The 27,324-nt window shown below is 42.3% G+C and overlaps 2 protein-coding genes across 3 annotated transcripts in view; one reads left to right on the top strand and one right to left on the bottom strand.

The window, feature by feature from the left end:
- The window catches only part of LOC133546666 (zinc finger protein 316-like), a 62,678-nt gene extending 48,680 nt beyond the window's left edge, over positions 1-13,998 (top strand). The window contains exon 3 of the mRNA XM_061892450.1: positions 12,491-13,998. Coding sequence (XP_061748434.1) covers positions 12,491-12,888 — 398 coding nt within the window. The 3' untranslated portion in view covers positions 12,889-13,998. The remainder of the gene's footprint in view (positions 1-12,490) is intronic.
- LOC133546668 (oocyte zinc finger protein XlCOF8.4-like) lies at positions 9,352-26,961 on the bottom strand. Of its 2 annotated transcripts, XM_061892452.1 has the most exons (4): positions 26,842-26,961; positions 25,142-25,364; positions 10,572-10,760; positions 9,352-9,490 (listed from the first exon to the last, which is right to left on the bottom strand). In XM_061892452.1, exons 2-4 carry the CDS (start codon positions 25,362-25,364, stop codon positions 9,357-9,359), a joined length of 546 nt encoding a protein of 181 aa, XP_061748436.1. In that variant the 5' UTR covers positions 26,842-26,961; the 3' UTR covers positions 9,352-9,356. The 2 variants fall into 2 exon arrangements, with proteins under 2 accessions (XP_061748436.1, XP_061748435.1); XM_061892451.1 differs by lacking the exons at positions 9,352-9,490; positions 10,572-10,760 and adding an exon at positions 17,375-20,355.
- Positions 26,962-27,324: the final 363 nt, after the last annotated feature.

Raw genomic sequence — 27,324 nt, 5'->3', positions numbered from 1 at the left:
TTGTTGGAAAAATGTAAGAGCACAATTTGCAAACAGTTGAGTCTCTTTTAAAATTATGAACTTATTTCTAACCTGCCTGAATAAGTGACATTTCTTATTATTATAATCAAATGACAGCATTAATTTCCATGAGATTGTTTTCTACTAATAGTGTTTTAGACCACTTACAATGACAGTAACAAAAAATATATTTTTTTCATGAGCTGTGTACTAGTATTGTATGTCTGGGTAGGGGTCCTGCTTTGGAAACAAATTGTACCCTTTCAGGTTTGGCATCTAGTTCCCGCTAAAACATTCACATGTTGCACAATGAGATGTAAGCATGGGATCATGTGTACTGTACATTCCTGTAACTTTGTGATTGTATAATATATATCAATCAATCAATCAATCAATGTTTATTTATATAGCCCCAAATCACAAATGTCTCAAAGGACTGCACAAATCATTACGACTACAACATCCTCGGAAGAACCCACAAAAGGGCAAGGAAAACTCACACCCAGTGGGCAGGGAGAATTCACATCCAGTGGGACGCCAGTGACAATGCTGACTATGAGAAACCTTGGAGAGGACCTCAGATGTGGGCAACCCCCCCCCCCCCCCCTCTAGGGGACCGAAAGCAATGGATGTCGAGCGGGTCTAACATGATACTGTGAAAGTTCAATCCATAGTGGCTCCAACACAGCAGTGAGAGTTCAGTTCAAAGCAGATCCAAGACAGCAGCGAGAGTCCCGTCCACAGGAGACCATCTCAAGCGGAGGCGGATCAGCAGCATAGAGGTGTCCCCACCCGATACAGGCGAGCGGTCCATCCTGGGTCTCGACTCTGGACAGCCAGTACTTCATCCATGGTCATCGGACCGGACCCCCTCCACAAGGGAGGGGGGGGAACATAGGAAAAAGAAAAGAAGCGGCAGATCAACTGGTCTAAAAAGGAGGTCTATTTAAAGGCTAGAGTATACAGATGAGTTTTAAGGTGAGACTTAAATGCTTCTACTGAGGTAGCATCTCATCTTATATTTGTATAAGTATTTCTTTAAAATAACAGCATTTCTTGATTAATATTTATAAATTAGGATTCTTAATAAATGACACTAGAATAAGCACACATTTGATTGTTATAGCTTTTTGTGTGTCTGTAAAGGCATGACTGGCTAAGTGCCATTAGTGCATGTGTTGGTGCACGTGGGAAAGTGCGAGCGGCTGCTATTGAAATGACAAACTTGGTTTTGGTCTGGTTTGTGCGGCAGAAAATGTCCAATTTTGCTAGATAGGAACTTTTTTACCAATGTTTTGGTCACGTGTTTGTGGCCGACAAAAATTTAGCTCAATAAAGGGATCGCCGGAATTCATGTCCTCCTTCGAGCGTTTCGACAGACGTTCCAATAATTGAACGGTGATGATGAAAACGTTTTTCTCTGTTGTGGCCGTCAGTTACATTGAAAATTGTTATGCGCTTATTTTTTAGTTAGATTTTGGAGTGGCATAGATTTGCCGTGTGCAGAGGACACATTAGCAGTGCGCAATTGCACAGGATTAGAGAGAACGTTGATTGGAAGCACAAAATATGAACTGCAGATTTCTGCTGAGCAGCAATAACAGATTTGATCTTTTTCTTTTGTGGCATTTTTGTGTTCTCTTTCCCTGCATTTTGACTCACCAGAAGCAGCATGTATGCGCAGGCGTCGTTTGAGCAACAAAGAAAGACATTCATAGTATTTTTTATTGCTCGCCAACGGACTATATTTCTTTACCGCACGCGGTCCCCTTAAAGTTAAAACCCCATCTGTAACGTTTCGCTGGCATCGTGGTGAAGTTGTTCTGTCGTGGGTGCAGCGGAGGATGGAACACAGCGTGAACCAAAGACACTGGCACAAAGGCACTAACAAAAACCAACAGAACTAGCGTGGGAGCTAGAATGAACAAAAAGCGCTGGTATGTAAACTAGGGACAAGCAGACAAACAAAATAGCATGGACGCTAATCTAATAACAAAAGTATTTTCTCAACATGCGGGAATGCGACTTCATCTGTTGCGTATAGCAAACTACAGTCCGAGAGCGAATGTCCAACAAAAGCGGTCTTAAATAAGGAGATAAATCAGGGGCAGGTGTGCGTGATCACACGGGAAGCAGGTGACACAAATGCGTTGCTAGGACAACAGAAACAAACCAGGAAGTGCCACCGGGACCTAAGAGAGCCAAATACAACACAGGATGATAACAAAACAGAAACAAAACCAGAGTATGTCATGGTCCAAGACGTGGACCATGACACCATGGACATGAATGAGCACAACGATGAGCATTGGAAACATAACTTTATTGAAGTATTTTCAGTTGTGAAGTGAAGTGAATTATATTTATATAGCGCTTTTCTCTATTGACTCAAAGCACTTTACATTGTGAAACCCAATATCTAAGTTACATTTAAACCAGTGTGGGTGGCACTGGGAGCAGGTGGGTAAAGTGTCTTGCCCAAGGACACAACGGCAGTGACTAGGATGGGGGAAGCGGGAATCGAACCTGCAACCCCCAAGTTGCTGGCACAGTCGCTCTACCAACTGAGCTATGCCGCCTCAGTTGTTGAACTGAAATCCACAGTGACTGGCTAATTGTTTGAGTAGAAGCTAAGCGAGAAGGGTAATGCTGTGTACACATTAGAGTTGTCCCGATCCGATATTTGGATCGGATCAGCCGCCAGTATTTGCCAAAAAATGCATATCGGCAAGGCATGGGAAAATGCCGATCCAGATCCAGTTTTTTAAAAAAACTCTGGTCCACGTTTTCCAACGCACCGATTTAAATAATACATTCCACTCTTCTGCTGCTCCCTAAACTCCGTTCTGCATATTCCAGAACACCTTCAAAACTTCACAGGTCTGTGTTCTAACCGTGTGAATTAAAAGTTACGGTAAAAATGTCAGCTGTGTGGGATTATTTTACCCTACAAAACATGCCACAATAAATTGGCATAAACTCTATTGTGGCAACATAAACGCAACATAACAAATACCCAGAATCCCAATCTTCCATGACTCTTTCAGGCTATATTTTACACCCCGCTAGCACCAAACCCCGCCCCCCCCCCTCCATGCGTCTGTTGAGGTGGGCGGAGTTGGGGGCGCGGACGTGTATAATATAGCCTGAAAGAGTCATGGATGCAAAAGTTTCTGGGTAATTGTTATGTTGCGTTTATGTTGTGTTACTGTGAGGATGTTCTCCCGAAATGTGTTTTTCATTCTTGTTTGGTGTGGGTTCACAGTGTGGCGCATATTAGTAAGAGTATTAAAGTTGTTTATATCACAACCTTCAGTGTAACCTGTATGACTGTTGACTATATCCCTTGCAATCTCGTACGTGTGACGATGGGAGCAGCGAGATGCATGCGTCTGGCCGGCACGCAGATAACATGGTGTAAAGGCGGGTGATGACATATTGTAGAGGACGTTAAAAGTAAAGCTGTCATGGCACGCCCTCACTATTGTAGTCCGAGTGAAAGTCCGAGAATGATAGCCCCGGGAGAGGCACCAAAATCCGGAAACCCCCCAAAACAATGACGGGGGGGAGGGGGTCGGTGATTATGCAGCTGAGCCATGTGCAGCTGAGCCTCATCAGAGTGGCCAAAGAGCTGCATGCGGCTCCGGAGCCGCGGGTTGCCGACCCCTGGTCTAGTATATAGAAAAGTGCAAAATAAATCTAACCCATTATTATTATTAATGATACTGCTATCTGTTGTTCCAGCTGACCAATTTAATTATGACACGGTGTGACATTCAGTTCAGCTGCTGCCACTACACGTTAAAATCAGCGCTAAATGATGACAAATAAGGAAGCAACACCACACAAAAGTTTGTTTCATAACAATATTTTATTTTCAAATTTACTCACAAGGTGTCATTTTGAAGTGAACACACTTTTCTCACGACGAGTCACGGCCATATTTTATCAACCGTCCTCCTGGCGATCCATTAAAAAAAGTTTAAGTTTAAGTTAAAGTAGCAATGATTGTCACACACACACTAGGTGTGTTGAAATGTGTTCTCTGCATTTGACCCATCCCCTTGACCCCCTGGGAAGTGAGGTGGAGGTGGGCAGCAGCGGTGCCGCGCCCGCGAATCATTTATGGTGATATAACCCCCAATTACAACCTTTGATGCTGAGCGCCAAGAAGGGAGGTAATGGGTCACATTTTTTTATAGTCTTTGGTATGACAATAAAAAAAATATATATATTCTAATTTTTTATAGTCTTTGGTATGACCTCCTCTCTGAGCTGCCACCTTATCGTGGTAGAGGAGTTTGAGTGTCCAAAAGATCCTAGGAGCTATGTTGTCCGGGGGCTTTATGCCCCCTGGTAGGGTCTCTCAAGGCAAGCAGGTCCTAGTTGAGAGATCAGACAAAGAGCAGCTCGAAGACCTCTGTGAAGAAGAAAAATCATGGACCCAGATTTCCCTCGCCCAGACTCGGGTCACCGGGGCCCCGCTCTGGAGCCAGGCCCGGAGGTGTGGCACGATGGCGAGCGCCTGGTGGCCGGGCCTGTTCCCATGGGCCCCGACCGGGCACAGCCCAAAGAGGCAATGTGGGTCACCCCTCCAATGGGCTCACCACCCATAGCAGGGGCTATAGAGGTCGGGTGCGATGTGAGCTGGGCGGCAGCCGAAGGCAGAGAATTTGGCGGTCCGATCCTCTGCTACAGAAGCTAGCTCTTGGGACGTGGAACGTCACGTCACTGGGGGGAAGGAGCCTGAGCTAGTGCGTGAAGTGGAGAAGTTCCGGCTGGATATAGTCGGACTCACTTCGACGCACAGCAAGGGCTCTGGAACCACTTTTCTCGAGAGGGGATGGACTCTCTTCCACTCTGGCGTTGCCGGCAGTGAGAGGCGACGGGCTGGGGTGGCAATTCTTGTTGCCCCCCGGTTCAAAGCCTGCACGTTGGAGTTCAACCCGGTGGACGAAAGGGTAGCCTTCCTCCGCTTTCGGGTGGGGGGGAAGGGTCCTGACTGTTGTTTGTGCTTACGCACCAAACAGCAGTCCAGAGTACCCACCCTTTTTGGGTACACTCGAGGGAGTACTGGAGAGTGCTCCCCCGGGTGATTCCCTTGTCCTACTGGGGGACTTCAACGCTCATGTTGGCAACGACAATGAAACCTGGAGAGGCGTGATTGGGAAGAATGGCCGCCCGGATCTGAACCCGAGTGGTGTTTTGTTATTGGACTTTGTGCTCGTCACAGTTTGTCCATAAAAAACACCATGTTCAAACATAAGGGTGTCCATATGTGCACTTGGCACCAGGACACCCTAGGCCGCAGTTCCATGGTCGACTTTGTAGTTGTGTCATCGGATTTGCGGCCTTATGTTTTGGACACTCGGGTGAAGAGAGGGGCGGAGCTTTCTACCGATCACCACCTGGTGGGGAGTTGGCTGCGATGGTGGGGGAGGATGCCGGACTGACTTGGCAGGCCCAAACGCATTGTGAGGGTCTGCTGGGAACGTCTGGCAGTCTCCTGTCAGAGAAAGTTTCAATTCCCACCTCCGGAAGAAATTTGAACATGTCACGAGGGAGGTGCTGGACATTGAGTCCGAGTGGAACATGTTCTATTGCGGAGGCGGCTGATTGGAGCTGTGGCCACAAGGTAGTTGGTGCTTGTCGCGGCGGTAATCCCAGAACCTGTTGGTGGACACCAGCAGTGAGGGATGCCGTCAAACTGAAGAAGGAGACCTATCGAGTTATTTTGGCTCATAGGACTCCGGAGGCAGTGGACAGGTACCGACAGGCCAAGCGGTGTGCAGCTTCAGCGGTCGCGGAGGCAAAGACTCAAACATAGGGGAAGAAGCCATGGAAAACGACTTCCAGGCGGCTTTGAAGCGATTCTAGACCACCTTCAGCCGCCTCAGGAAGGGGAAGCAGTGCAATGTCAACACCGTGTATGGTACGGATCAGATCAGGGGCGGTACCTCTGGATTGGCAGACCGGGGTGGTGGTCCCTCTCTTTAAGAAGGGGGACCGGAGGGTGTGTTCCAACTAACGTGGGATCACACTACTCAGCCTTCCCGGTAAGGTTTATTCAGGTGTACTGGAGAGGAGGCTACGCCGGATAGTCGAACCTCGGATTCAGGAGGAACACTGTGGTTTTCATCCTGGTCGTGGAACTGTGTACCAGCTTTGTATACGCTCGGCAGGGTCCTTGAGGGTGCATGGGAGTTTGCTCAACCAGTCTACATGTGCTTTGTGGACTTGGAGAACGCATTCGACCGTGTCCCTTCGGGAAGTCCTGTGGGGAGTGCTCAAAGAGTATGGGGTATCGGACTGTCTTATTGTGGCGGTCCACTCTCTGTATGATCAGTGTCAGAACATGGTCTGCATTGCCGGCAGTAAGTCAAACACATTTCCAGTGAGGGTTGGACTCCGCCAAGGCTGTCCTTTGTCAGCGATTCTGTTCATAACTTTTATGGAAATAATTTCTAGGCGCAGTCAAGGCGTTGAGGGGTTTCGGTTTGGTGGCCACAGGATTAGGTCTCTCCTTTTTGCAGATGATGTGGTCCTGATGGTTTGATCTGGCCAGGATCTTCAGCTTTCACTGGATCGGTTCGCAGCCGAGTGTGAAGCGACCGGAATGAGAATCAGCACTTCCAAGTCTGAGTTAATGGTTCTTGCCCGGAAAAGGGTGAAATGCCATCTCCGGGTTGGGGGGCAGACCCTGCCCCAAGTGGAGGAGTTCAAGTACCTAGGAGTCTTGTTCACGAGTGAGGGAAGAGGGGATCGTGAAATCGACAGGCGGATCGGTGAGGCGTCTTCAGTAATGCGGACGTTGTACCGATCCATTGTGGTGAGGAAGGAGCTGAGCCGGAAGGCAAAGCTCTCAATTTACCGGTCGATCTACGTTCGCATCCTCACCTATGGTCATGAGCTTTGGGTCATGACCAAAAGGATAAGATCACGGGTACAAGCGGCTGAAATGAGTTTCCTCCGCCGTGTGGTGGGTCTCTCCCTTAGAGATAGGGTGAGAAGCTCTGTCATCCGGGAGGAACTCAAAGTAAAGCTGCTTCTTCTTCACATGGAGAGGAGCCAGATGAGGTGGTTCGGGCATCTGGTCAGGATTTAGGGCACGTCCAACCGGTAGGAGGCCACGGGGAAGACCCAGGACACGTTGGGAATACTATGTCTCCCGGCTGGCCTGGGAACGGCTCGGGATTCCCTTTGAAGAGCTGGACGAAGTGGCTGGGGAGAGGGAAGTCTGGGCTTCCCTGCTTAGGCTGCTTCCCCCGTGACTAGGGTTGGGTATCGAGTATCGATTGGAACCGGGACTAACTTTCAGATTCTCCCGGAATTGTTCAAAAGTTTAAATTTCGATTCCTAGTTTCGATACCCAGTCCGCCGACCGGAAACAAATGATATGTCCGCCGACCCGGAAGAAGAAGCCGCTGAACACCAACGAAGAAGCGCCCACCGCCGGAAGTGTTAGCATAGCCGAGCCTATGTAGCCGAGCGAGTCAGTCAAGCATGGATATCGGGCGTCGACGGTCGAAAGTGTGGCTTTATTTTACTAAAAAACATTTAAATATCGGACAAATGTAACACATGCGACAGGACTGTTTCTCCAGATTCTCTGAACCTTTTGATGATTTTACGGACCGTAGATGGTAAAATCCCTAAATTCCTTGCAATAGCTCGTTGAGAAATGTTGTTCTAAAGCTTTTCGACAAATTGCTTAAAAAGTGGTGACCCTCGCCCCATCCTTGTTTGTGAATTACTTAGCATTTCATGGAAGCTGCTTTTATACCCAATCATGGCACCCACCTGTTCCCAATTAGCCTGCACACCTGTGGGATGTTCCAAATAAGTGTTTGATGAGCATTCCTCAACTTTATCAGTATTTATTGCCACCTTTCCCAACTTCTTTGTCACGTGTTGCTGGCATCAAATTCTAAAGTTAATGATTATTTGCAAAAAAAAAAATGTTTATCAGTTTGAACATCAAATATGTTGTCTTTGTAGCATATTCAACTGAATATGGCTTGAAAAGAATGTGCAAATCATTGTATTCTGTTTATATTTACATCTAACACAATTCCCCAACTCAAATGGAAACGGGGTTTGTATATATATAATATATTTATACATGCGTGTGTGTGTGTGTGTGTGTGTGGTTCCACAAGGCTCGTTATTTAAATGATATTTGTTCAGTATCTAATAGATTAAAATGTATTATGTTTGCAGATGATACACATGTATATTGTTCAGGAGAATACTTGAAGTGTTGAGGTTAATAGAAGTTGAGTTGATTCAGCTAAAAAAATGTTTTGATATTCATAAGTTATCATTTAAATGATAAGAAAACTTAATTTGTGGTGTTAAGTGGTGCAAGGACAAATTGTGAAGCAAAACTAAATCAATTGGAAATTGATAGAGTATACGAAACTAAATTATTGGGAAGAATAATTGATAATAAATTATGTTGAATATATACCGTATTTTTCGGATTAAAAAATCACATTTCTTTTTCATAGTTTGGCCAGGGGTGCGATTTATACTCTGGAGGGACTTATGTGTGAAACTTATTCACACATTACTGTAAAATATCAAAAAATATTATTTATCTTATTCACATAAGTGCCTAGACGTACCGATAGAAGAGGAAGCCGCACATTGTCTACTTTCGAGTTGGCAGAGTTGTTTAGAAGCGACACCGAGGAAGAAGATTTCATGATATATGGATTAGGAGTGAGAGATAGTTTGGTAAAGGTATAGCATGTTCTATAAGTTATAGTTATTTGAATGACTCTTAGCATAATATGTTAGGTTAACATAGCAGGCACCTTCTCAGTTGGTTATTTATGCCTCATATAACCTACACTTATTCAGTCTGTTGTTCACTATTCTTTATTTATTTTAAATTGCCTATCTAATGTCTATTCTTGGTGTTGGATTTTATTTAAATACATTTCCCCCAAAAAATACAACTTATACTTTAGTGCGGCTTATATGTGTTTTTTTGCCATGAATTGATTAACGTGGACCCCGACTTAAACAAGTTGAAAAACTTATTGGGGTGTTACCATTTAGTGGTCAATTGTAGGGAATATGTACTGTACTGTGCAATCTACTAATAAAAGTATCAATCAATCAATCAATCAATGCCTTCTCTAATTATGCATTTTCGTCCGGTGCGACTTATTCTCCAGAGCGATTTATAATCCGAAAAATACAGTAAAGGGAAAAATATCCAAATCCATTGCTTCTCTTTATAAAGTAAAACATGCCAAATAAGACATGTCTGCGAATGTTATTGTGGAAGGTCTCTGTCCCAGATTCCCCTTTGCTTGGCTGGAATCACCACACTCGGTCTCAGTGATTTACACTTTTATTGATGGCAGTACATGCAACTGCATCAGTCCAGTGCTCTCCAGTTTGTTCACTGTATCTCGCCGTCTGTGTCTTTCTCTCTCCGTCACTTTCATCATCTTTCCCCTTAAGATCTCCAACGCTGCTGATAAAGGAACAGGTGATTAGATAACTCGCTCCAGCTGAGGTATCGGCTCACCTGTCTGCTGCTTCGTGGCCAATCCCTGCACATGCCCCGCCCGCAGGGAAGGCGTAGGCCACGCCCCTCTCCACATGCCTCCACCGCCCGATTCAGGCCGGGCGGTGCAATACAAGCACTTTCTCTCCCGGTGTGAATTTATGCAGTTGGGTTCCCCGGTTATACTTGCGCCGCTGACGCTCTTGGGCACGGAGTAAATTCTCACGTGACAAGCGCCCCACCTGGTGGAGTTTTGCTCGCATGTCAAGGACGTACTGTAACTAATTTTTGCTGGAGCTTGGACCCTCCTCCCAGCTTTCTTTAAAGATGTCCAAGACTCCGCGAGGCCTCCGGCCGTACAATAACTCACACGGTGCAAAACCAAGTGAGGCCTGGGGTACCTCCTGCATCGCAAACATGAGGGGATCCAACCATTTACCCAATTATGTTTGTTCTTGTGCATAAATTTACGGCTCATTGTTTTCAGCGTTTTATTCAATCTCTCCACCAGTCCATCCGTTTGTGGCAGGTACACGCTGGTGCGGATCGCTTTTATCCCCAATAATCCGTACAGTTCTTTTATATAATGCGTGACATAAAGGACGTGCCCCGGTCAGTCAGAATCTCTTTTGGGATTCCATCTTGGGAGATGACCTGAAACAGTGCTTGCGCGACACTTTTGGCGGAGATAGAGCGCAAAGGCTTTGCTTCGGGATACCGCGATGCGTAATCCACCAGGACTAAAACAAAACGATGTCCCCGTGTACTCGGGCCAATTCTCTTGAATGGAACCTCTATGAGCGATAATGGGCGTAACGGTGCCCGTGGAGTGGCCGCTGGATTCACCAGCTGGCAGTCTGGCCAGGCTGCGTACCACCGGCGCACATCCGCCCGGAGGCCTGGCCAATAGAATTGGACCATGACTCGATTAAGTGTCTCGTCATACCCCAAATGTTAAGCCATCGGGTCGAACCAGGTTTTGGTGGATCAGGGACTGCTTACAGCCCGAGTCCACCATCGCCCGATATGTACCCCCTTGTACTCTTACCGGGACGTAGTATGTCTCTCCTGGATCGGGGGCGGGTGCTGGCGGCTCGACAACCCGCATTGCCCGCCCCACCTCCATCATGGAGCAATCCCTGCGCACGTGACCGGGTTGTCTGCACCCCCAGCACACCAGCCCTGGAAGTTGAGGTGCCCTCTGCGAGGGAAGCCCTCTCGCCGCAGCACTGGGAACCTGCAACATGCACACATCAGATTTATTGTTAACCCGTGTCCCAACGTTAGTGGTGTGTGTGTGCGTGTGTGCCTGCCTGCGTGTGTGTGTGTAAGTGTTTGTGTGGCCACCAGGAAAACCTGGTCTTTATGCCCGGGTGATCTTGCCCGCTCCATACCCCCCCATCGCGGGGCGAGTTGACGCCGGAGTGCTGGGGTGGATCCTGCGGCCGTCCTCGGGGTTGCCTCCCTCTGCACTGCTAGGTGTTCCTCCGCCAACCTCACCGCTGCTTTTACGCTCGGGGGGCTGTGGTATCTCACCCACGCTCATGTCCTAGCCGGGATGGCGCCCAGGAACCGCTCCAAAACGATGCTTTCCAGCACACCTGGATCCTGTCCATTGGGCCGGAGCCAGCGGGTCGCTGCGTCCCTCAGCCGGTAGGCGAACACGAACGCTCGGTCTTCTGGCTCCAGCGTCATCACTCTAAATCAGCGTCAGCTGCTGCCGATCCGGTCCAGGATGGCTTAACAGAGGTTAGTGTATTGCAGGTGGGCAGATGCCGAGAGACTCAACACCGCCCGCTGCGCCTCCCCCACCAGGAGCGGCAGCAGTTTGGCTCCCCACTCTTCTTCCGGCCACCTGTTTGACGCCACGAACACGTCCAGGATTGTTTGAGGATCCTCCCCCTCTACCATGCGTTTCATGGCTGACATCCCTCCCGCTTCCGCCTTGTCCATTAGCGTTTTAACAGTCGCGATTGTTGCTGACTTGCTGCTGATACTTGCGCCAGCACTTGTCCAAGCGCTTCCAAGGGGTTTGGTGCCGACATCTTTCCTGGATTCTTCCTTAGTTGGGCGCCACTGTGGAAGGTCTCTGTCCCAGATCCCCCGTTGTTTGGCTGGAATCACCACACTCGGTCTCAGTGATTTACACTTTTATTGATGGCAGTACTTGCAACTGCATCAGTCCAGTGCTCTCCAGTTTGTTCACTGTATCTCGCCGTGTGTGTCTTTCTCTCTCCGTCACTCTCATCATCTTTCCCCTCAAGATTTCCAACGCTGCTGATAAAGGGAACAGGTGATTAGATCACTCGCTCCAGCTGAGGTATCTGCTCACCTGTATGCTGCTTCCTGGCCGGCCCCTGCACACGCCCCGCCCGCAGGGAACGCGTAGGCCACGCCCCTCTCCACAGTTATATTATTCTTTTATTTTTCCATATTTAACATATTGTGTTGAAGTTTGTGGAAATGTTTACAGCAAAAGTCTTCCAGCTTGTATTCTTAGGTTATTTCAATTAAGAGGAGAAAACTATCATTTACGGGGGATATTGATTTTTGAAATAGGTAAAGTAAGAAGGGATATAAAATGCAAATGTATCACAGTTTTAGGAGTTAAGTGGTGGAACAAGCTCAGTGATGAGTTGAAGACATGTAGTTCTCTCACTGGGTCCATGTGTACACTCTCAGTTACATTAACACTGACATTATACATGTGGGCCAATAGATAGAAATGCTGTTAAATGTAGCTTTGATGTGGCAAGCTACTTTTGCAGTGTAGCGTGTAGTGTAGCTTGCTACAATTCTCTGAGGATAGCTTAGCTACATTTAATGGAGAGTAACTTGTAGCTCAGCTTACTACATTTTCCAGGTCGCTTGCCCATCACTGTCTGTTTGGCCTAGCTCACATGTGAATAGTTTGAATACTGCAAACTTCTATACAGTAACACCTCATTTGTGTTGTATGTTCTGCAGACGTCCAGCAGGTGTCAGCAGAGAGTCATGAAGAGATTCCCTCCAAGCAGCAGGAGTGGAGCTCCAGTGTGGGACAGAAGGAGCTGCAGGCCCCCTCCCACATTAAAGAGGAAGAGGAGGAACTGTGGAAGCAGCTTCAAAGGTTGGTGGAGGATAATGATGAAGATGAAGCTCAGTCCTTACAGCTTCATCACAGTCAAAGTGAGGAGAACAGAGGGGCGGAGCTTGTAAGTCAACACATCACAGAAGCTGATGGAGAGCATTGTGAAGATATAAAGTCAGAACCAGACAGCATCTTTGCTCCTCTGTCAGACATGGACCACATGATGTCAGACTCTTCTGATCACAGTGACCACATTCAAGAACCTTTGGAGAGTAAAAATGACTGTAGAAGGTGATACGAGACATCACACTAACAACAAACACTTTGACTGCTCTCAATGTGGGAAATCATTTAGACACAAGAGTTATATTACAATACACATGAGGATACATACTGGAGAGAAACCTTTTACTTGCTCTGTTTGTAAAAAAAGTTTCTCCACAAAGCAACACATGACCACACACATGAGAACACACACTGGAGAGAAACATTTTACTTGCTCTGTTTGTAAGAAGAGTTTCTCCATTAAGTCTGCCATGACCAGACACATGAGAACACATACTGGAGAGAAACCTTTTCCTTGCTCTGTTTGTAAGAAGAGTTTCTCTAGAAAGCAACACATGACCACACACATGAGAAGACACACTGGAGAGAAACCTTTTCCATGCTCAGTGTGTCCCAAAAGATTCTCCATAAATGAGCAAATGAAAAGACACATGAGAACACACACTGGAGAGAAACCTTTTACTTGCTCTCTTTGTAAGAAGAGGTTTTCCAGAAAGCTTAACATGTCCACGCACATGAGAACACATACTGGAGAGAAACCTTTTACTTGCCCTGTTTGTAAGAAGAGTTTCTCCACAAAGCTTGTCATGACCAGACACATGAGAACACACACTGGAGAGAAACCTTTTACTTGCCCTGTTTGTAAGAAGAGTTTCTCCACAAAGCTTGTCATGACCAGACACATGAGAACACATACTGGAGGGAAACCTTTTACTTGCTCTGTTTGTAAGAATAGTTTCTCCACAAAGCTTGTCATGACCAGAAACATGAGAACACACACTGGAGAGAAACCGTTTAGTTGCACTGTGTGCGATAAAACATTCAGGGTTAAGAATCAGGTCAGTAAACACAAGTGTGTAACAGTCATGGAAGCTGCAGGGATTTAAATACACTTAAGCAGTGATTGTGCTAAATGTACTTTAAAACACAGCATGTTTAATATGAATGAATATTTTATGTTGTATGTAGTAGTGCCTCTCATCTTCTACTGTTATTCTTTGTTGTTCTGGAATTACTTTTAAGTTGTGTGCATTTATTGAATATCATGTATGTAGCTACTATTTTATTTTATTTTCTCATTGTTAAAGAGAGAGCTTCTTATTATTTACAGTTGTTTTTTGTTCACACATTTTCTTCCATTGCATTTTTATTGATGTTATTATCCAATTAAAAGTATGAATGAATAAAATTGTTAACAAAATGTGGACTGAGCAGCATTATTACATCATGGATGTTAACTCCTGCAAAACATCAACAAAGAAGAAAAAGGCTGAAGTTAGCAACACATCACTGAACTTTAGAGCCATCGTGAGTGGAGTTGCTTGTTTTTATTGCTGCATTTGTACTTATTTCACCTCACATCTTCACTTTCAACTCTAAAGTCTTCTTCAAATATATTGTTCTGGGCTTCTAAGATTGATGTTTATGATGTGTGTGTAGTCTGTGGAAAGGGTTGTTGTCCCTTGTGGATCCATTTGTTCACTTGAACAGATACATCTTCATCATCATCATCATCATCATCATCATCATCATCATCATCATCATCATCATCAGCCATAACCGGTCCACTACTGGATGAAACCTTAGCATTAATGTTCTAATATCAGTCTGACCTCATTATTCCTTGATTATAAGACCTAAAGGCCTACTGAAATGAGATGTTCTTATTTAAACGGGGTTAGCAGGTCCATTCTATGTGTCATACTTGATCATTTTGCGATATTGCCATATTTTTGCTGAAAGGATTTAGTAGAGAACATCCACGATAAAGTTCGCAACTTTTGGTCGCTAATAGAAAAGCCTTGCCACTACCAGAAGTAGCAGACGATGACGTCACCCGTGTGATGGCTCCTCACATCCTCACATTGTTTTTAATCGGAGCCTCCAATAAAAAGAGCTATTTGGACCGAGAAAACAACAATTTCCCCATTAATTTGAGCGAGGATGAAAGATTTGTGTTTGAGGATATTGATAGCGACGGACTAGAAAAAAATAAAATAAATCAAGTTTAAAAAAAAAGGCGATTGCATTGGGACGGATTCTGGTGTTTTTAGACACATTTATCAGGATAAACCTGGGAAATCCCTTATCTTTCTATTGTGTTGCTAGTGTTTTAGTGAGTTTAATATTACCTGATAGTCAGAGGGGTGTGTCCACGGGTGTCTTGACGCCAGTGTCTCAGAGGAGTTGACGGCAGCTTTATGGATGGCACAAGCTCAACTGATCTCCGGTAAGTGGCGACTTTTTACCACAATTTTCTCACCCAAAACTGCTGGTTGACGTGTGGTCAGGATCCATGTTCGCTTGACCGCTCTGATCCATAGGAAAGCTTCACCTCCGGGAATTTTAAACAAGGAATCACCGTGTGTTTGTGTGGCTAAAGGCTAAAGCTTCCCAACTCCATCTTTCTACTGTGACTTCTCCAATATTAATTGAACAAATCGCAAAAGATTCAGCAACACAGATGTCCAAAATACTGTGTAATTATGCCGTTAAAGCAGACGACTTTTAGCTGTGTGTGTGTGCAGCGCTCATACTTCCTATAAACCCGTGACGTCTTGCGTACACGTCATCATTACGTGACATTTTCAAGAAGAAACTCCCGGGAAATTTAAAAATGCAATTTAGTAAACTAAAAAGGCCGTATTGGCATGTGTTGCAATGTTAATATTTCATCATTGATATATAAACTATCAGACTGCGTGGTGGCTAGTAGTGGCTTTCAGTAGGCCTTGAAAATACAGATTTCAGCACTGTATTGCTGTGTTGGATCCGCTTTGGACTGGACTCTCGCGACTGTGTTGTATCCATTATGGATTGAACTTTCACAGTATCATGTTAGACCCGCTCGACATCCATTGCTTTCCTCCTCTCCAAGGTTCTCATAGTCATCATTGTCACCAATGTCCCACTGGGTGTGAGTTTTCCTTGCCCTTATGTGGGCCTACCGAGGATGTCGTAGTGGTTTGTGCAGCCCTTTGAGACACTAGTGATTTAGGGCTATATAAGTAAACATTGATTGATTGATTGATACTCCAACTCACCACACTGAGAAGTGGGGGCGATCCTGAGCTAGCAGATGCATGTTGCTATCATGTTTTATCAGCGAGGAAGACAGCAATTGTGTATACTTTTTTGTCGGAAGCAAGTTGTATTTGTGGTATACTGAAGTTTCATGATGTTGTTTGCACATCAGATTGACTCTCTCTCTCATCCACAGTCTGGAGTGCAGCTGACGCTGGTCAATCCAACACACCTGAGGTTGATTAGCGTGCCTTTATTAACTGGCTGCTTAGCGCCGGTACTTTGTGGTTACTGCTGTTCCTCACGCATGACTGTCCTTCTCGTCTCACTTGCTAAACCCTCCTGTTTTTGCTCGTGCAGCTTGCAGGTTTGCCTGTTTATCCAGCTCCGACTAACGCTTGCAGTTTATAATTTTGTGTTTCTGTTTTACTTCATTCTTGAAGTATGTTTCCTAGCTTCGTCTAGAGATTTATTTTTGTACTTTGCTCTTTTATTTTTTATCTAATCTGTCAGTATTATTCCCAGTCTTTACTAGCGCTTTTGGTTTAGTTTTGGTATTTATCTTAGTAGTTTTTATGGTGTGTTTTTGTGCTCCACCATCGCTTTATGTTTTTGTGGCTACATCCTCCTTGCGCCCAGAATAAAAGAATACATTTTGTCTACAAACAATATGTCTCTGCATCCTTGGGTTCCATCTAATTCAGCTCCTAACAGTATTGCTCTGCTGAATAAATGAATCACTATAGCTGCCAATATGGAAGATTATTTATATATTTAAGAACATATAATTTCCTAAACAGGTAGCAAAATGACACCACAAAAAGTGAACTAGCAGCAGGACTCAGTTAGTATTTTATTAATTTAAAAATGAATTAACTATAAAGAGTAACTTGACAGCGGATTTTTCACAAGAGTTCACCAAAAACTGGAAATTGGGAATGCTAGTTACAATCATTTCGTTATTTTTAAGATGCAGAAGAACGAGGTGGCACCGTGCAGTGAAAAAAGGGATATTTATTGATAAAAGAACAAAAACCCAGAGCAACTTTTCTATGAAGAAAACAAAACAAACTGCTGAAATCCAGCAAAACACTCACAGAAAATCAGCAAAAAAAAGAAAAAAAAAACTAACCAAAGTAATATTAACAATAATAACGATAATAATAAAAAAAATGAAAGAATATGAACAGTTAGTAAATAAATAAATAGAAAAAACTATGTACATATAGGGAGTCATCTTTAAAAAAAAAATAACAGTTTAATCACGAATTGGAAAAAATAAAATCAGGCTTATGTGGCGTGACATAATGGAGCCAGTATTCCCAGTATGAAGTACATTTCTCTAGTTTATAAATAATAAAAGCTGTTATCTCCTGTGTTTTATAAATGTCCATTGTGATTTCCATCCATTTCTTCAAAGTTGGGCTCTCCTGTAATATCCATTTCCTGGTAATGCTCTTTTTACAAGCCACTAGTAGGATATTCATGAAGTATTTCTCTTTTTTCAGCCAATCCTGAGGTGCGATGTGTGAAAAACAGAATGTTACTTTCAAGGGGTGATTTGAAAATATCCTGTAGAGCTTGGTGTATCTCTTTCCAATAGTCCTTTATGGCAGAGCAGTCCCAGAAAACATGCTAGTGGTTTGCCTTTAGATTCCCACAATTTGTCCAACAGGCAGGGGAGTTGTTATCATACTGAGACTTCTGAGAAGGTGGAATAAAACTTTCCCAGCCAAACTCTCCACTTGGGTGAGCTGCTACAAGTCCATTGATATCTCCTTTTTATTGTCCATTCTTCCTCAGATGTAGTTATCCCTCCTTCCTTCTCCCATTTTGTTTTAATATATGAAGTTAAATATGATTTCTTATACAAACATGAAACACTTCTATCAATAATTTCTGCATTGTAAACTTTTGTAAACAGTTCAATTAAACATATGCTGGTCTTTGTTACATTTTTCACCTTCATATTAACAAAATGCCGCAACTGCAAATATCGATAGAAGTTTTGTTTTTTTAATAAATGTGTCAAATTTGTCACTGACAGTTTAGTTAGGTTTTTTCCTCTGTGTTTGTTTTTATTTCCTGTAAGCGCTCTTATTTTGGTTCAGTTTCCTGCTTGTCTCTCTGAGAGCTGTTTCCCCTCAGATGCGGCTGATTGGCACCTGGCCACACCTGGACTGTCAATCAGCCGGTTGCTATTTAGACCTGCTTTGCCCTCCAGTCAAGGCTAGAGTAGTGTTGTTGTACTGGAAACTAATTTACAAACACAACTTCATCACACACAATACTCCACTATGGAATTGTTCTTATATTAAAATGAGAAACAAATCCATCTTTGTACAGCAATGGTTTGAAAAAGGCATTTGGTCACTGATGCACTTATTGAGTGAGAAAAGTATTTTATGAATTGAAGATTTCATTAACGACATCCTGCAAATAAAAATAATTACTAAAAATAAAAGGCTTTTGTAAAAAACATTCTAATTACAGCATACCATCTTTTGTAATTATTTACTATTTCTTCAATAGTATATTAAAAAAAAATAGAACTTGAAAGTTTCCAATCTTCCAAAGGCAAAGGGGTTCATTTTGGAAAAAAAACAACCCCGGAATTGACCACTTAAAATCATTTTTAGGATATTGAATAGCAATTGAAGACAACACTTGTTCGTTCTGTGAGTGGGAAACAAAATAAACTGTTTATTTTATGAATGTATGCAAAGTAAATCTATGTAGGATGATGTACAATATTGGCTTTTGCCAAAACGACAAACTTTGATTGATATTGATATTGTTTTGGGGATGTTAAAAAGAAAAACAACCATAAAAATGTTTAAAACACAATAATAGGAGTTTTTGTTTTATCCACAAATGTAAGTTTGTAAAAACAAAACCATCCTTCCACAAACAATTCAGCCATTTTCTCTCACTTTTATATTGCATAAAGGTCTGGGGACATACATATAAAATAATCACAACACAATCATCATATCACAAAAGACAGTAATAAAGATCATTAATAAACTGGATGAATAGAGACCCAACAAATGATTCATAAAGTCACACATTTTAAAATTGTATGAAAGACAACTGTTCAAATTATATATAAAGTAAATAATAATATGCTTCCTGAAGTGGTCCAGAAGATGTTTCAGATGTGAACCAGTACATATGTATATCATATAAAGGTGATAATCTATGGAGTTATTAACAATTACAAATAAAAAAAATGTAATTCTTCAATATTTCAAACGCCTATAAAAAACTATTATGAATAATTCTAAAATTGTATTATGCATATATATACAAATAAAATGTTTTTTGTATGTGAAGTATGTCTTGTACTGTTTACACTCACCTTTTCGGTCAAACTATTTTGTTCAATATTTAATAAAAGTACATTAATGCATGTACTTGATTGATGTGCTGATGTTGTTAGAAAGTCAAAATGAAAGTCTGGACAGTTTATTTCAAATCCTGCAGTTTCATTTGCTGCTGCTGTTCTCACCAGCACACTTGTGTTTCTTACACTGGTACTTAGAAGACAATCTTTCACCACACACACTGCAACTCAACACTTTCTCTCCTGGGTGTTTTCTCATGTGTACTAAAAGCTTTGATCGTCAACAAAAGCTTCTGTTGCAGATTGAACAGGAATGTGATTTTTCACCAGTGTGTGTTCTAGTGTGTACTTTCACATATGTACATGTTGTAAAACCTTTACCACAGATTGAACAGGAAAAAGGCTTTTCACCAGTGTGTGTTCTCATGTGTCTTTTCAAATGATGATTTACAAGAAAACGTTTACCACAGGTTGAACAGGAAAAAGGTTTTTCACCAGTGTGTGTTCTCATGTGTCTTTTCAAATCGCGACTTTCTACAAAACCTTTACCACAGATTGAGCATGAAAAGGGTTTTTCTCCAGTGTGTGTTCTCATGAGTCTTTTCAGATAACTATGGTATTTAAAAGTTTTGTGAGAGTGAGGACATGTGAAGTGAGTGTTGTCAGTGTGACATGTCTTATCATCTTTAGAGTCTTCATCATCAGTGTCAGGAGAGTGTGACGTTGTGTCCTCACTATCTGATAGTGGAGCTAAGAGCTTGTCTGCTTGTGATCCTCCACAGTGGTCTCCATCAGCTTCTGTTGTCATGTGTTGTGTTGAGCTGCTGCTTGGAGGCTCCCCCCCTCCCCTCTCCTCACTTTCACCTTTCACCCCATCATCTTCACTCTTCACAATCAAATGGAACTTCTCCAACCATTCTTGACTGATGCTGTGTTCCTCCTCTTCCTCTTTAAAATGCGGGGTCAGTGGGTTATTTTCTTCCCTTTGCATTTGCAATGTATGTGGCGCCTTCTCTTCCTCCTTAATGTGGAAGGGCTGTGGCTCCTCCTTGCCCATCCTGAAGCTCCACTTCTGTTGCTCAGAGAGAAGATGTTCTTCACAGACGTCTGCAGGACACAGGAAGACAAACATGGTCGAGAGGAGTCCATCTTTTTTTCAGTCACATGTCAGGAGCGATATTGATAAGATTTTACCAATTCAGATTTAATTTTCAATTCTGCTTTACGATTCGGTTATTTGTGGACTCTTTTGCTTTCAATTTCGGCAAAAAGGTGAAGAAACAGGTCGATTAGCACCTACAGTGAGGTCTTAAGAGGCCCAGACCTTACGGTTACCCCATGGGGTGTCAGAGGACCCTAAGGAAATGTTTCTGCTTTGAAAATATCTATAAAATAAAAACATTTTTGGCTATAAATTAACAAGACACTACAAGTTATTTTGGGGTATTTCACAGAACTTTCCTCCAAAAGATCTTAGCTCCGTCCATGTCAGATGAATATCAAATGGAGCTGTTTGGCCACAATACCCAGGAATATGTTTGGAGGAGAAAAGGTGAGGCCTTTAATCCCAGGAACACCATTCCCACCATCAAGCATGGTGGTGGTAGTATTATGCTCTGGGCCTGATTTGCTGCCAATGGAACTGGTGCTTTAAATGGGACAATGTAAAAGGAGGATTATCTCCAAATTCTTCAGGACAAGCTAAAATCATCAGCCTGGAGGTTGGGTCTTGGATGCTGTTGGGCGTTCCAACAGGACAATGACCCCAAACACACGACAAAAGTGGTCAAGGAAAGTCTAAATCAGGCTAGAATGAAAGTTTTAGAATGGCCTTCCCAAAGTCCTGACTTAAACGTGTGGACAATGCTGAAGAAACAAGTCTATGTCAGAAAACCAACACATTTAGCTGAACTGCACCAATTTTGTCAAGAGGGGTGGTCAACAACCAAAAGCGCCTTATTGCAGTGAAACTTGCCAAGGGTCATGCAACCAAATATTAACATTGCTGTATGTATACTTTTGACCCAGCACATTTGCTCACATGTACAGTAGACCCATAATAAATTCATAAAAGAAGCAAACTTCATGAATGTTTTTAGTGAGCAACAAGTGTGTGCTTCAATCACTACATCACAAAAAAATAAGAATTGTAGAAATGATTGGAAACTCAAGACAGCCATGACATTATGTTCTTTACAGGTGTATGGAAACTTTTGATCGCGACTGTATTTATGCATGTGTATATATATATATATATATATATATATATATATATATACACACACACACACACACACACACACATAAAACCGATTTAAGTGTACCACTAATGGTACGACAAATGTTCTTTAATTGTTTAAGTACAGTGTTTTAGTTTCCTATATTGAATGAACCTGAAAGTTCATTGAGGTGGTACTTGGACAGCCAAGTATTTTTGGTGAAAAAAGTTTGACAACTACTGACGTAGTAAACTACATTGGCAGACACCATTTTGTTTTACCTAAAACGACGTCTGCGCATAACTATCGCTTCCAATGAGATCCCGTTTTTATCTTGAGTTAACAGTAAAAGGAGAAAGCAATATCTGCGTCGTTTCATTTTTCTCTAACTACTTTCCACTGTGTTTGTTAGAAAGTTCCACAACTGTTGACGTTATCCCACGCTTGTGCTACAGCACTCATCTCATTGTGCAACATGTCAATGTTTCAAGTGGATCTCTGAAAGAGGCACACATTATTTCCAAAGCAGGGCCCCCATCCACATATACAATACTAGAACATATCTGATGAAAGCAAACATTATTTTGTTATTTGAATTATAAGTGGGCCATACCAGCTATTAGGGTTGTACAGTATACTGGTATTGGTATAGTACCGCTAATGAATCATTCGCTGTACCGTACCCTCGCATCGAAGTCACGTCGTGACATTGCGGGTTTACGAGCAGACGAGCATGTTCGGCGGCACACAATCACTGAGTACTTACAAGCAGACACAGCGTGGAGACAGAAAAGGAACAACGGATTCATTTTGGCTTAAAAACTAACAATAAAGGTGAAGTTATAACACTGAAACACCCTCAGGAAGAGGGGCTTTAAGACATAGCAAACTAGCTAGCGGCTAACATCCATCCGCCGTCGGCAGTGTTTTAGCTACTTCTAAATCACTAATCCTCGCCTCCATGGCAACAAATAAAGTAAGTTTCTCACAAGTAACATTATCACTGGAGGACGAGGAACAGCTAAACATGCTTCACTACACACCGTAGCTCACCGGCTTCAAAATGTAAACAAACGCCACATATCTAGCCGATACTACTATGATTACGTCGATATGTTTTGGCATCACAACATTTTATTTCACTTTTTTTTAAATGTATACAGTATTATGTTTATAAACACAGGAAATATGTCCCTGGACACATGAAGACTTTAAAGATGACCAATGTATGATCCTGTAACTACTTGGTATCGGATTGATACCCAAACTTGTGGTATCATCCAAAACTAATGTAAAGTATCAAAGAAGAGAAGAATACGTGATTATTACATTTTAACAGAAGTGTAGATAGAACATGTTAAAAGAGAAAATAAGCAGATACTAACAGTAAATGAACAAGTAGATTAACTATCCATTTTTACAGTTTGTCCTTAATAATGTTGACAAAATAATAGGTGTATAAATGAGACAACATGCATATGTCAGCAGACTAATTAGGAGTCTTTGTTTGTTTACTTACTAGTAAAAGACAAGTTGTCTAGCATGTTCACTATTTTATTTAAGGACTTAACTGCAATAAGAAACATATGTTTAATATACCCTAAGGTTTTTTTTGTTAAAATAAAGCCAATAATGCCATTTTTGTGGTCCCCTTTATTGAGAAAAGTACCAAAATAAATTTGGTACCGGTACCAAAGTATTGGTATGGTTCCAACACTCCCACCTATATTTGAATATTGTCTAATGGAAATGACTTCTGTCTGATAATCACATGAATAACCAGTGTTGGCGTTAACACACTTTTTATGTCTTTATACGCATTGAAATCAAAAAGGACGTGCATTTCCTTAAGTCCGGGCGTCCCTGGATTGCAGAGTTTTTGGTTTTTTTAACCGACCTGCCTTCTCTGGGTCAAAACTCCAGTTTGCTTGTTTTTTTTTTTTAACGAATATCACTTTCCGCCAGTGTTTTGTTTTGTTTATTGTGACGGTGCGTTCTTATCACGCCGTCACTTGAAGACCGGCATGTCAGCGGGAGCGAGCGCCCTGTCGGTTGGAAGTGTGGCCGTGCCAGCAACTTGAGGGTTCCAGGTTCGATCCCCGCTTCTGCCATGCTAGTCACTGCCATTGTGTCCTTGGGCAAGACTCTTTACCCACCTGCTCCTAGTGCCACCCACACTGGTTGAAAAGTAACTGTCCGGCTTGCCCCTGACAGTTTGGTTGTGTTTTAGTTTTTCCTCTGTGTGTAGTATTTCCTGTCAGCTCTATTATTTTGTCCGTTTCCTGGTTGTTTCCCTGAGTGCTTTGTCTCCCCAGCTGTGGCTGATTGGCACCTGGCCACACCTGGTGTCAATCAGCCAGATACTATTTAAAGCTGCCTTCCCCACCAGTCAGTGCTGGATTATTGTCGTGTCGTGTGGATGTCACCACTACCTGTCAATGTCATTTATACTAATCGTTGTAGTGTTGTGTCTACTTCTGTTCACTCTGCTCACGTCATAGTTCCTTCGTGTCACAGTAAGTGTTTTTGTTTTTAGTCCAAAGTTAGCCTTTGTGCTAGTTTTGTTCATAGCCAAGTTTGTTCTCCGCCTTGTGCGCGCCTTTTGTTTGTACCCTTTTGTTTGTTCTTGTTTTAGTGTTAAATTAAATCATGTTTTCCTGCACAATGCCTGCCGCCATCTCTGCATCTTGGGGTTCAGCAACAACACCCCCTGACAGTAATTCAGATATTAGGTTTCACTATGTAAAAACGCTTTGAGTCACTAGAGAAAAGCGCTATATAAACATAATTCACATGATTGATAAGCATTCGTTTTTAAATGGTGGTGTTAAAGGTCTACTGAAAGCCACTACTAGCCACCACGCAGTCTGATAGTTTATATATCAATGATGAAATATTAACATTGCAACACATGCCAATACGGCCGCTTTAGTTTACTAAATTGCAATTTTGAATTTCCCGGGAGTTTCGTCTTGAAAACGTCGTGTATTGATGATGTGTACGCAAGACGTCACGGGTTTATAGGAAGTATGAGCGCTGCACACACACACAGCTAAAAGTCGTCTGCTTTAACGGCATAATTACACAGTATTTTGGACATCTGTGTTGCTGAATCTTTTGCAATCAAGTACTGTTTAACTCACTGAAACACTAGCAACACAATAGAAAGATAAGGGATTTCCCAGAATTGTCCTAGTAAATGTCTCTAAAAACATCTGAATTTTTTTTTTATAACCTACTTTTTTAAATTATTATTATTTTTCTAGTCCGTCGCCATTAATATCCTGAAACACTAATCATTCATCCTCGCTCAAATTAATGTGGAAATTGTCGTTTTCTCGGTCCAAATCGCTCTTTTTGTTGGAGGCTCCCATTAAAATCAATGTGAATATGTGAGGAGCCCCCACACGTGTGACGTCATTGTCTGCACTGAAAGTTGCAAACTTTATCGTGGATGTTCTCTACTAAATCCTTTCAGCAAAAATATGGCAACATCGCAAAATGATCAAGTATGACACATAGAATGGACCTGCTATCCCCCTTTAAATAAGAACATCTCATTTCAGTAGGCCTTTAAAAAACAAGTTTATCTCCATCTTTAGTGATAAATGTGTCCCCCGGATGAACATGTGTCACAAACATTGTATTAGATGATATGTGGATGTTGTGCTTACTTGGACTGTGATGAAGCTGTGAGGACTCAGGTGGTTTGTCTTCATGCTCTTCAGTCTTCACAGAGACAACAGTCAGTGGAAACTTGCTGACATCAGCCTCCTCCTGCCCTACAGGACACTCTCCCTCCTGACTCATCCACACTTCCTCCTCTTCCTCTTTAATGTGGGGGGGCTGTGGATCCTCCTGCTGCTGAAGGGGACGTTCTTCTTGACGAGCGTTCATCTGTTGGACGTCCGCAAGACAACACAAACAAACTTCAGCTCAGATGTGTCAAATATTTTTTAGTCTATCAAATATAATATTTTCCAAGTGGACTGACACCACTCTGTGGTGATGTTCTTCTACACATGGAATAATCATCAGTGATTGATTATTATGAATTGTGTCATTGATCCTATTTTCTGCATTTACATTAATTACTGATTAAAAAGTAACAACTTATAAAAAACCTCCTGCTGGGATTTTAATACCGTCATGACTGCATGAAGTCAGTCTGCACGTACAAAAGTTTCATTGTGCTGCAGCATCAAGTGACGCCAACTGGCTCCTCCCACTACCAACCTACCAGCCAACCTTGACGTGCACCTCCAAAATAGTCCCACCTCACGTCAACGGTGACCAGGACTGCAGAGCTGTGGTCCGTTGGCTTTACTTTTACGCACAATATCCTCTCCTTGTTTTTCCTACTGCGAAAGCAACATTTTTAACCCAGCAGAAAACAAACAGAAGTGCAGCGAAGCACGTGGACCAAGTGTCAGCGAGTATATATATATATATGTATATATATATATATATATATATATATATATAGGTTTTATATATATATATATATATATATATATATATATATATATATATATATATATATATATATATATATATATACGAATTTATAAATAAAAACATATTTTTAGAATATTTGGGTACCTCATGATTCGACTACAAACAAAATTCATTTTGTGTGCAGTATATTAAAGCTATTTTTAATATTTAACATTTATTTAATTAAACATTTATTTTAGTCCGACTGAATAAGCATTAATCGCTTACAATTGTGCAAATAGTGTATTCGTAATAACAAACATCAGTTGATTTAATTTCCATGATATGTCCACCCAATGCAGCTGAGATAGGCTCCAACACCCCCCGCCCCCCCTCGCAACCTCAAATAGGGACAAGCGGTAGAAAATGGATGGATGGATGTTATCAAGGTAATAGAATTGCGTGCAAACATCATTTGTATTTATTGCTAATAAAGTTGACACCAACATAAATCAGACCACTGCAATAATACATTATATTACACTGTCATCACAATAACAATAATATAATTATTTTTGTTCATCCTGTAAAGCATCTTTGAGTACACTGAAAAGCGTTATACCAAATAAAATGTATTATTATTATTATTATTATACCATGTGACTTATTCCAGACTTAAATTACAAGACGTTCGTTTCTTTCTAATAACAAATATTTAATGATGTTAAGCGTGACTGTAATATACAACAAAAAACAGTTACAGTATTAAATAAGTCAATATAATTCTCATAGAGAACATATAAAATACACTCCTCAAAAAAAAAAACGCTCGCATTTGCTACAAAGGCCTGCTAGCGGGCTAAAGCTAGCACGTTAGCTTCGAACAACATATCAGGTAAACAAGATAAATAATATGAAAATATATCATGTATATTACCTCATAAGCCGCGTGTACAAGAGAGGAGTGGAATATATTCTTCCTATTGTTACACCAGCAACTCTTTTTTGTCTTCTGTGGCCGGGCGAAGGAAGTGTGCACCACTCACTATTGTCCCAGTGAAACACATGTTTGAAGGAAGTGTGCACCACTCACTATTGTCCCAGTGAAACACGTGTTTGAAGGAAGTGTGCACCACTCACTATTGTCCCAGTGAAACACGTGTTTGAAGGAGGTGTGCGCCACTCACTATTGTCCCAGTGAAACACGTGTTTGAAGGAAGTGTGCACCACTCACTATTGTCCCAGTGAAACACGTGTTTGAAGGAAGTGTGCGCCACTCACTATTGTCCCAGTGAAACACGTGTTTGAAGGAAGTGTGCACCACTCACTATTGTCCCAGTGAAACACGTGTTTGAAGGAAGTGTGCACCACTCACTATTGTCCCAGTGAAACACGTGTTTGAAGGAAGTGTGCACCACTC

This window comes from Nerophis ophidion, unplaced genomic scaffold (genome assembly GCF_033978795.1).
Source record: "Nerophis ophidion isolate RoL-2023_Sa unplaced genomic scaffold, RoL_Noph_v1.0 HiC_scaffold_36, whole genome shotgun sequence".
Lineage (NCBI taxonomy): Eukaryota > Metazoa > Chordata > Actinopteri > Syngnathiformes > Syngnathidae > Nerophis > Nerophis ophidion.
This window is presented reverse-complemented; position numbering and strand designations above follow the sequence as displayed.